The following is an 11,558-nucleotide window of genomic DNA, read 5'->3' on the forward strand; positions in this document are numbered from 1 at the left end:
TAATTACAGTCATTTTAAAGTCTTTCCTTCTGTATTCAGAGGCCACGATGAGTCAATTTGCTTGGAAATAAGATAACATTCTAATCATCCCTATCATTTGCTCTGTAATATCCGGCTCTGTGAGGACTTTTCCATTTTCTAGGCTCCCAATGCGTTTTTTTTAGCGCATTACCGATAAACGAGTAGCTAATCCACTGCGGCAGCATCAGCTCGGAAAGAGCCGCATGCAGGCCTGCGCGGAAACACAGGAAGCCTATCATATATATTGGCTGTTCATTTGATCCCAGGGGCTGCCCTGCTCTCCTGATCCGCTGCTGATCAGCGCGTCTCCAAGATGCGCCAGTTGCGTGAAAGAGCCGTCTGATCGCTCCATAGTGGAAATTCTGATAGAGCCGAATATAATCTGATAAATCAACCGCATCTGTTAGTTGAAGGGCGAGTTTACGTAAGCCGTGTTTTGTTGTTGTTATTAGGTGTCATTTTGCGCCCGGTGCTGGATGCCTCGTGGATTATTTCGCCAAGGAGATGTGAGCTGGGGCTCTCCCTCCCTCCTCCCTGCAGCAGCAGCAGCAGACACGGAAACTCGCTCAGACAGCTGGTCTGCAGAAACACCGTAAACAAATGCAGGCAGCTTCTTTATAAGAAAAGAAAAAAAAACGCGTCTCAGCTGCAGCTTCTGCACCCCGACTCAAGGCAAGTGTGCTCCTCTCCATCTTTATGTTTGTTATTTTCTCAATATGATGGTGCAATGGAAACAGCTTCCATAGCTATTACATAAAATGAACGGAGGGCAATTTGGGAACATGACACGACGTGGTTCATGCATTTGCATGATTTTGCCTGTGTGCGTTTTATTTGTTTGGACTTTTCTACTGTGTGAGGCAGCGTGCAGGTGTAGCCTAACAGAGAGATCAAGAAATGGCGAGGTATAGGGAGATGGGCAGAGCAAAGGGAATGAAAGCTGGGTCTTCCAGGACTGTGAATACACATAGGTTAGTGTCTCTGTGAAGAAAGTTGTTTTGATGGAGGGATGAAGCTGGAAAGGAGAAGGACGTTTACCCTGCATGCTTTATTTGAAAGATTTCAGATCCCATGCCACTCTGTTTAAATCTATTATTTAGCGTAGTGCAGTTTTTATGTTACAAAAAAACATTCAGTTATTATCTTATTACTGACTTTCTTAACACATTTTAAAAGGATGGTAAATCTTAAGTATGGACCAGTGCCGGAACAAAGTTATACAGGGCCTTAAGCAGATTTTCTTATGGGGACCAACTTTTTTTTTAAACCATTACACCTACAGAGTATTTTGGTACTTGTAAGAAAACACCAATTTGTTCGGTTACCATTTAGGAGAAATAACAAGATGACTCATCAAGCCTGAGTTCCAACTGAGAAAGTTGGGTCTCGCAAGGACCGTTTCTCAATTCACTAGAACGCGAATACGGACTCGTATTCTCACCGAGTATGTTCTTGACTAGAACACAGGAAAGTCTGGACTTGGTGAGAACGCGAGCACACAGCATAGATATGGGTCAATCGGAACAGAAGCGTACTCGTGACGTCGTCTAGAGCTGCCTTTCACCTCCTGTTATTAATAGTCTCTATAATAATAAATTCTGACTTTTTTCATATAGTGGGGGGAATAATAATTAACAAAGTCAGATAAACACAAATCAAATGAACATTTTGCCAAATAAAACAAAAAAATCGCCATCAAAGCCGGCGGTCCTTTACACACGGCTATGCCGAGAGAGGGCTGCTGCAGACAGGCTGCAGTTAGCCCTGGCTGCCGTTACCCTCGGAGCTCTGCTGATTGCCCCGGCCCTCTCAACTTCGGAAATCTTTCTTTTAATTACACATTAAATCGGTAAATGGACCATATAGTGACGCTTTAAAGTATAATATTCTCGCCTCAAATGATCTTAAAACATACTTTTATTGAACAACAGCAACAGAAAGAGAACTTTTAACTTTCAATGCAGCGCTCCATTGAAAGCTGCTGCAGTGCATGATGGGACAGCTGTCAATCTCAAGAATGGACAAGTCTGCTCTGATGCATACCCGATAAAGAGGGCGGGGCGAAAACAACATCCAGGCATTTGGTGCGATCTCGGTCTGGCGTTCTCGGCAATTGGAACAGTGCTCGGGCTGAGGCTGATGACGTGTCACGAGCACACGAGAAAGCTCAAGAACGCATATTGAGAAACGGCCAGGGTTTTTCAATTCAATTAAAGAGGCATGAAGGAGTTTTCTAACGATACTGCCACATGTGGCAAAGCCACATAACTGCAGAACTCTTCTGCTGATTCTTGTATTTTTTTTCCCCCTCTTCTTTTCTTTTTCCCCTTACCTGGAATTGCCATTGGTGTCTAAGTTGAGCTGTATGCCGGTTACTTCTGAGTAACTATACAGTACATATAACACTTTAGTTGTTTGTTAGGTTGGACCCATTTAACACGGACGTACTTGATGTCATATCTGCAGAACAGTGCATGACCTTTTGACTCGAAGTGCACTTAGAAAAAAAAAGGCTACATGCTTATAGATGCATCAGAGCTGAACTACTGAAGTTTTGGCCTGCTCATCAAGTTATGTTTAAGTTGCAAAGGGTAAAAAAACAAACAAAGTATCTCTCAAGGATATTTTTCAGTCACAACTTGCAAAATGTCCCCCTAGCTTCAGCTTGCTGTACCTTTTTTTAACAGAGCATCAGGGAATAAACAGCAGTGTGACGATCGATGAATGTAAAAAGCTTCGGGAGGAAGGTATAACTTAACAAGTCATTGCAAATATAACCCTGAAAACATACCATCAAGAAAACACAGCGGTGCTGGACGATCCTGAATTTAAAACATCCTGACCAAACAAATATGATCATTTGAGATTTATGTCTTTGTGTGAACATTTGTTCTTGGTCCCTACGTAAATTTGGGGGCTCGAAGAAGTAACTTACTTGTGTTTTTTTGGGCAAACTTGTGACAGTCTGGTCCTGCATTAAATGATAATAATAAAAACATAGCTTTACAATGCACTGATGTTATTATAGTAATAATCAGTTGCTGCATATTTCACATCTTGTTTTATTATCTTTTCTAAAACTTGTTTGTGTTGTTTTTCAGCCTTTATTCACCAAAGTGCTTGGGACTCCTTCATTCTTGAGATATATTTTCCTGAAAATGGGACCCTAATGAACCTTTAGAGGATTGAGAACAACTGCTAGAATGTTGCAATCCTCCTCCAGAAAAGGTAAAACTTTACCTTTCTGTAAGTTACAGAATAATTTGCAGAGATGCGCCCTGTTTCTTGCCCTCTGCTCGGCTTCCCTCTGGCTTCCTGAGGCTGAGGGTTCTACACTGAACTGCCATACCACATGCATCTGCGCCTCCAATATCGTCAGCTGCTCCAAGATGAACCTGAGTGCTGTTCCAACCAGTCTGCCACTCTACATGGCTGTGCTGGATCTCAGTTACAATGAGATAACTCGTCTGAGATCAGAGTGGACCCCAGAGAAACTTCCAAAGCTTCACAACCTGCTGCTTAGCCACAATAAACTTAGTTTCCTTTCCTCTGAAGCTTTTACAAATGTGAAGCACCTGCGCTACTTGGACTTGTCCTCCAACAAACTGCAGCAGCTGGATGAGTTTGTTTTTGAGCCTTTGGTCAATCTGGAGGTCCTCTTGCTCTACAATAACCGAATTTCACAGATTGACAAGACAGCCTTTTCTACCATGGAAAACCTTCAGAAGCTGTACCTGAGTCAGAATAATATCTCCCGCTTCCCAGAGGAGCTGATAAAAGACAGGTACCGCCTGGAGAAACTAAGCCTGCTGGACGTGTCTTCCAACAGGATCAAAAAGATTCCCATAGATGACCTTAAGGCGCTCCCTGCCTCGATTAAAAATGGCCTCTACTTCCACAATAATCCCCTGCCGTGTAACTGTAACCTCTACTCACTCCTGGCACAGTGGCATATTCGAAAGTTTAACTCTGCTGTGGACTTCATTGACGAATACACATGCATCCTGCCTAATTTACAGAAAACCCAGATTTTCAATCTCAGTGGGGAAAGCATGAACTGCAGCACATTCAAAGAGGCAGACGAAGAGGCATTCCTGGAACAAACACTGATCCTCAACTGTGACACCAAACACCAGAACATGACAAAGACTTGGACTTTGCCTGGGAACATGACTTCTGGAGACAACCAGACAGTAAAGGTCCTCCCAAACGGCAACCTGCGGATAAGTCCTGTGAGGTATGAGGACTCCGGGACCTACACCTGCTTCGCTGCGAGCGAGAAATTTAATGAGACCATCTACGTAGTGTTGAAGGTTTACAACTTCACCATGCATGGTGCTGGGGAAACATTCAACACCGCTTACACTACCTTGGTGGGCTGCCTGGCCAGCGTAGTGCTGGTGCTCATGTACCTCTACCTGACGCCATGCCGCTGCTTCTGCTGCCCTAACAAGGGTAAGACCAGGGGTGAGGACAGCATTCACTCCTCAATGCTTAGTGTCACTCCCACCCATGAAGACCCAACACTCAAGGCTGAGCTAAACAGGCACGTTGCTTTCATCGACTCCAAAGACTTGCAAGGCCAGAACGGCAAGGTGAACCCCAACGGGGATGAGGAAAATGATGATGCGGATGGGGAGGCTGGCTCTCTCATGAAAGGGAAGAGGAAGAAATCGGTAGCAGAGTCCATTAGCTCCGTCTTCTCAGACACTCCCATGGTGGTTTGAGTCGACAATGACAGTAATGGCACATTAAGAGCCATAATTTATTGAATTTTAACTCCGACTGTGACCTTGTGCAAGAAAAGATTAGAGGGATGGATAGCAAATGTGTGACGGCATCTAAAAGGGAATTGAAAGGAAGAAGTCGTGTTGTCGAAAAGAACAATAAGCCGGACTTTTCCAGCGTTTCGATCTGTAGCAATTACTATTCATACTGTGAAGGAAAGGAGGCAAAGACAGGCTGTGAAACCTTTTAGGGGAGATGATATGTAGTTATCAGTACTCAGGAAGCGATGTACTGCAACCTTTGGTGAATTTAAAAATGCACAAGATCTCCAAAACCATCTTCGATTTAGTATGAATTAAATCTGTGTTTGGCTCATGGTTATATATATGAAGAATTAGAATAGACTGCATCATATCACACCCTCTTTCTATCAAAACAAGGACAGAAACTGACATTGCCAGGCTCTGAGTTGAAGTGACATTCACCTTGAGTTATATTTAGTGACAGTGCATGCCATAAATCCCTATTATATCCTGCTGCTCCAGAAAGCAAGGCAAGAAAATGTTTTCTCAAAATTCTAAACAGAAAAAGGTTTTCACACTATTTTTCACCTGATCCTGAGCTGATCCAGACTGATCCTGTTTTGGATTATGGAATAACCCTGTGCATAAATAATCGTGCATTAAAACTTCCACCTTACTGTTACTTTACATCTACGGTGAAAACCAAATAACATTTTGTCCGCCTTTCACATGCAGTGTCGCCTGTAGATACACATAAGGTGCAAAGAGGTACTTTGTTCTGACTGATTATTAACATGTTGTCTGAATTCTGTAAACAGATAGGTACCAAACTCCTTACAAGGACAGAGGCTGCTCTGGTTCTCCTCCACCGAGGTGCCACATGCTGTTAAATTTTCCTCTTGGCAAAGTCACAGCATCAGTCTTGCTCATTCAAAGCTCAAATGCTTCACCTATGCTGTATTATGCTATTTGGTGCACCTTACAGAACTCTGCAGTTTTTTAATAATCAAACTTGTACTCAGATGTAATCAATAGGATTTAGTTTAAATAAAGTAGGGCTTCATCAATAGTTCCCAGTGTCTACCTGAAACGTAGCAGCTTGTTTTCTTCTTTGCTCTCTATAATGGGATGTTTGTTGTGTTAGCAGTAAAGCGTTAGAGTTTCAGTTAGAAAAACCTTCATGTTTTCTGTCTTAAATATAAGTTTATAGATAATATTAATAAAGATGAGGCTGTACATTACTGGCAGGGAAAAAATACTTTTAGCTTTTAAGCATTTGAAAATATTTATTTTTAAACAATTTGTTCAGTATTATTGAAGTGGGGTTCTGTTAAAAGTGAATAAGCTGTTATTAACCTATCTGCTGTAGATAACTCCTGGTTATCTAATTTAGAATAAATTTAGAGGATTTCTCCCCCATGTTGAAGCAAGCAGCTAATCCGAAAGGTGCTAACACCTCTTATCATCTTTCACATTGACCCTAGCTCTTTATTCAAATGCTATTTAGCTTTTAAATCATCTGGTTTTGATACCTTGAGTTTTTCCGTGGAGTATCAAACTGCAGGCTGGTTCTATTTTAGGTTCCTACCTTCTTATTCCTCACCACTCTGTCCTATTCAGGTTCATGCATTTTTTACTCTCCTGTCCAGATGCCTGAACAAATCCCTTCTTTGACGTGCATTTCTGACCCCTGACCCCAACTGCATTGTTGTCTCCTTAATTATCTGCCATAAATGTTCCTATGCAGTCAGGAACCAGAAGACAGCTTGAAAAGTTTTCAATCTGACATGTGTCATCTACAAATAATGCAGTACTTAAAGTTTAAAGAGTTTGAGACGAAGTGGCCCCTTTAGTGACGTTTCTCCATCTTCTTAGATTTTGCAACCATACTATTGGTTATGGAAAAAGGATGTTTTTTTCCAATGGGAATAGAAGTGTCAGCATTTTAGCACTGAGTAACTGATATAAAAATTAAGTAGTATAAATAATTGAAATATTGTAGCAGTAAATAAATGGAGCTTTATAAATTTTTATACTGTCATAGTTTGCTAGAAGGGTGTTAATCCGACAGAAACACAACTAGGCGTTCCATGAAGTATCCTTTTTTTATGCACATGAAGATCAGTGGTTCTACTCCACCTAATAAGACTATTTCCTCTGTAAATATTCAATAGCTTCAAATTAGTGTAAAATGGAAATACTGCATTTCTTTTGAGTGAAGCAGTTTTAAGACCAGAATGAGTTACCTGCAAATGGTAGTTTTCCAGTCAGAGAAATTGTGGAATAGAGGTGAAAAAGAAGCGTTTAAACCAAGAAAAAGAATCTAACTAAAAAAAAAAAAAAATTTTGTCTTTTTTATATATCCAAAAAGTTGTTGAATTAGATCTTTTCTGTTCTGTTCCCAACACATTACTCAAAGGAAGAGTGATGTTTGTGGGGCACCACTCTGATCTCCATTTCCTGTGTATCAACTGGAAAGTGCAATGATGAATCGATTACCCATCAGTGAAACCCTTCTATAAAAGCCTGTAAGGATTTTAGGATTAGGGTTTCTTTAACATTTGGTTTGGGGATGTCATTTTTAAACAAGCCAGCATGATTCATGCTAAATATTTTTGCAAAACATATTTTTCTTTGTTCTTTAAGCACACCAACATATTTCTGAGGACACAAAAATAGAGGTTTAGAACAAAAAATGATCTTCAAAATGGTTTATACATACAAAAGCAACGCTATTTTGGTCTTGCCCCATTTGATAAGGGTATGAATGTTATCTTTGGGGTAATTGATAATTGCTTATAGTTCTCTTATCAGAACCTCTTCAAAAGTCCTGAACTATCCCTTTGAATACCTAAAACATATCCTGCCATACAAGATATGAGTATAACCTTAAACACAATGATACAGGCTAGAAGGAGCAGTTTTACTAAACTGTGCTGGGTTTATGTTGCAGCACAACACAGTCAGCTGAGTGTAAATGCTAATTGCATCTTTTGATTGTAAGAAGCTTCAGTCTGCTTTCCATGTCTTTGTCTTTTTGAACCAGTGGGGATCGATCATGTTATCGTGAGTCACCGCAGCACAACAAGAGGCATTTTCTTTGCCTCCGTGTATACTGACAGCCTCAATTCAGCCCAGATGCATTTGCTTTGTTTGTGCCTTTCCTTGTCATTATAAAGCTGCCCTTACTAAGGCCCGAAAGCAATCATTCAGCCAGGCAAAGAATGTCCTTTAAGTAGTCTGCAATTTGTTGAGAGGGGAAACACCTGGAGCTTCTATCAAGCAGTTGAACTCCAACTGAGTCCTATGGTTGAATAGTGCAACATACTCTAGTCTACTACATCCTTTATCCCTTTCAGTTTAATTCTAGATCTAAAATTCTAGAAAATAGATAATTATATTTGATAATCTTTAAAACTTTAATTCTATTTACACGTTTCTGGGTGCAATGTTTTCTTATGGAAATTGGTGAAATATTAACAGTGACTTGCTGCACCGCAGCATCTCCTGAGTGGGTGAGAAAAGGAAGTGACACTTGTCAGAGAGGTGGTGTGTGCGAATCATATCACTCCGTCACACACTGAAATGCCAGGTGGAGAAACAGACAGCAGCAGAAAATATCAAGTCACACTTAAAATGGGCTGCATATAGAAACCTCAGAGATGGGAGGCATCTCTTTAAAAGGCTTTTCACTATTTTCTTCCAGTTGCAGCTAGAATCTGCTTTCATTCATCCGATTTAAAGTTCTGTCACTTGCATGAGAAGCTGAGATCACAAGATATGAGGCTTTTGAGTAATTCAGCAAACAATACTGAGAGGAGAAAGGCTTCTTTGTTGGACTCCACTGTTCAGTTCATATCATAGTTCTGTATGCCCAATGTAAGTGCTTTTGCAGTTGTTTCCAGCAATGAGGGAAATCATGACTTTGTTTTTTTTCTCTAAAGCAAATCAGCCTTTGTGCATATCTATATTAACTGCATATATCTATATATATACATATAAATGTATGTTTTAGGACTCACATTCTGTGTTCTGTACTGATAAGCTGTGTACTGTTTTAATGTATTTTTGTATATTCCAATACTGTTCATTTTGCATTTTCTGCCTTTGTGCTAATGTTAGCTGTTCTAACATACAAGTCTTATTATAGATGTTTATTTTCAAGAAGGGTGGGAATTTGTTATTTTTTTCATTGAAATTACTGGGAAGAAACAAAAAAAGGTGTCTGAAAATATGATCAAAATCTGCATGGAAAGAGGTTTCTTTTTTCATATATTAAGAAGTATAAATCCTAATCAGCAGTGAGAAGACTGTATGTAGCCACCAGTTACATTCAATCAGTGTTGGATACTGTTCCAAAAGCCATATAAAATTTGAAACACAGTGCTTTAAGAGATACGCCATACGACACAGGGAGCTCCTGGCACGGGGAGACAGGGATATGGGAAACATGGGAGGGTTTGAAAAGCTTACAAATCAGTAGGTAAAAAGATTTCCTCAGGACTATGTAATGTATTTGAAAATTTGCTCACATTTGCAGTATCTTAATATTTCCACGCCTTTCAGGCTCTTTGCTCTAAGTTCAGAAAAAAATGTAACCGGACTAAAAAGGGAAAGAGCGTGCTCTCATTCTGCTCTGCTGCACATAATCGTCTTTCATCTATAACTATAAAGTAGCAATCAGCCATGAGATAAGGTAAGGCAGAAAGCTTGTTGCTTTAACCGTGTCCACAGCAGAAGGGAGCTTTAAGCAGTACTGAAAGCACTGTGTTTATCGACCATAACTTTAAAGATGATAAGGTTGGTCACTGCCATAAAATCTCAAAGGCCTCGTAGCTGAAGAATGATGACTTTTGCATGGTATGTTTAAAAGGTTTTCTGGCTGCAGGATAGATGCAAACTATAGGCATTAATGAGTAACATACAATAATTTGACATAATAAAAGATACAGATTAATATGCTGTGTTGTCTTTATTATTCTCTCTAAAAGGTAAGGCAAAGAAATGTTGATCTATACCAAAAATTTTTGGGGTTGACTGTGGTGCTACACTGGTAGCATCGTGCAAAAGCCATTCTTTAGATCTAAATGTTTATTTTGCTCATTGTATTTAATATATAGCACTTCATTTACGCCTACTGGCAGTTTAACTGGAGGCATAATACCCTTTGCATAAAACTGAAGGACAATTCTGATGATCTTTTGATCACAAGTTGAGTCATACTGCCCTCTGGTGGTGAAACAGGCTCTGCACAACCATAAATGTTAATAAAAATCAACGTAAATAAAGAGGGGGGTTGATTTATGGATAAAAAAAAACATTATTTCTCTTCACAAATGTGTCACATTATTAATATCTTATTTCTAGTAAAGGAATTGGCCATTTTGGAAAAGATAACTCTTATAAGTGGTAACAAGAATACAGTGCCTTTGCGAGAGTATTTGGCCCCCTTAAACTTTTTGACCTTTTGCAATATTTCAGACTTCAAACATAAAGATATAACATTGGATTTTTTTTTGTGAGATTCAACAAGTGGTGACACAATCATGAAGTGGAACAAAATTTATTGGATATTTTAAAATTTTCTAACAAAAAACTGAAGAGTGGGACAATAATTAATTATAATACAATTAACTCATCGACCACTTTACTTTCAGTGTAGCAAAGTGTCTCCAGAAGTTCAGTGAGGATCTCTGAATGATCCAATGTGAGCTTAATAACTGATGATGATAATAGAATCCAACTGTGTGTAATCAAGTCTCCGTAACATGTTTCCCTGCTCTGTGATACTCTCAGAGGAACAAGGAACACACCAGGCAGGTCCGATACGGATTTGGATAAAGAAATAACTTTAAAAATCCCAAGAAGTAACGTGCAAGCAATAATATTGAAGTGGAAGGAGTATCAGACCACTGGGAATCTATAAAGATCTGCACTCTGGTCAGATGAAACCAAAACTGAACTTTTTGGTAACAGAGCAAAACATGTTTTGTGTGAAAGAAACACAGCTCATCACCCTGAAAACACTATGCCCACCGTCAAACATGGTGGTGGCAGCATCATGCTTTGGGCCTGCATGGATGGAGCCCATTACCCGATCATTCTGTTAGGATACCTATTGGATTCTGCAAAAGACCTGAGATTTGGACGAAGATTTATCTTCCAACAAGACAATGATCCAAAACATAAATCTAAATCTACAATGGAATGGTTCACAAATAAACATATCCAGGTGTTAGAATGGCTACGTCAAAGTTCAGACCTGATTGCAATGGAGAATCTGTGGAAAGATGCTCTCCGTCCAACCTCACTGAACTCCAGCTGTTTTGCAAGGAAGAATGGGCAAAATTTTAGTCTCTCAATGTGCAAAACTGCAACTTGCAGCTGTAATCACAGCAAAAGGTAGTTACAAAGTTTTAAATGAAAGGGGGCAGAATAATGTAGCATTCCCAATTCTTCATTTTTTTACTCATTAAAAATAGTTTAAAAATGAAATGTGGGAAAAGGTTGAAAATCTCAAGGGGGGCCCCCCCCCCCGAGTACTCTCTCAAGGCACTGTAACATTCTAACGTGCTGCATTCTAAATATGTAAATTACATAATTTTGCCAAATAAAAAAAGTTTCTAACACCTGTAAATATTTCTGAGTTATCAAAAAGAATATTTGGTAGACCCACCAATGCTCCACAAGGAATGATTTGCTTTTTGACAATTATGACCTAATAATAGGTATTATGCTTTCTTGTTGCACAACACATTACTGCAGAAAAAAAAATATGTTGCATAT

General features: G+C 39.6%; 1 protein-coding gene across 1 annotated transcript; it reads left to right on the top strand.

The window, feature by feature from the left end:
• The first annotated feature begins 249 nt into the window (after nt 1-249).
• LOC107087495 (amphoterin-induced protein 1-like) lies at nt 250-9,357 on the top strand. Its single transcript, XM_015379088.1, has 2 exons — nt 250-693; nt 3,123-9,357. Exon 2 carries the CDS (start codon nt 3,225-3,227, stop codon nt 4,746-4,748), a length of 1,524 nt encoding a protein of 507 aa, XP_015234574.1. The 5' UTR covers nt 250-693; nt 3,123-3,224; the 3' UTR covers nt 4,749-9,357.
• Nucleotides 9,358-11,558: the final 2,201 nt, after the last annotated feature.

Source organism: Cyprinodon variegatus, unplaced genomic scaffold, assembly GCF_000732505.1.
Source record: "Cyprinodon variegatus isolate N-32 unplaced genomic scaffold, C_variegatus-1.0 Scaffold185, whole genome shotgun sequence".
NCBI classification, from domain to species: domain Eukaryota; kingdom Metazoa; phylum Chordata; class Actinopteri; order Cyprinodontiformes; family Cyprinodontidae; genus Cyprinodon; species Cyprinodon variegatus.

Excerpts from the sequence above, each read along its gene's own strand:
- LOC107087495 (XM_015379088.1), top strand. The coding sequence starts at position 3,225 with ATGTTGCAATCCTCCTCCAGAAAAGGTAAAACTTTACCTTTCTGTAAG.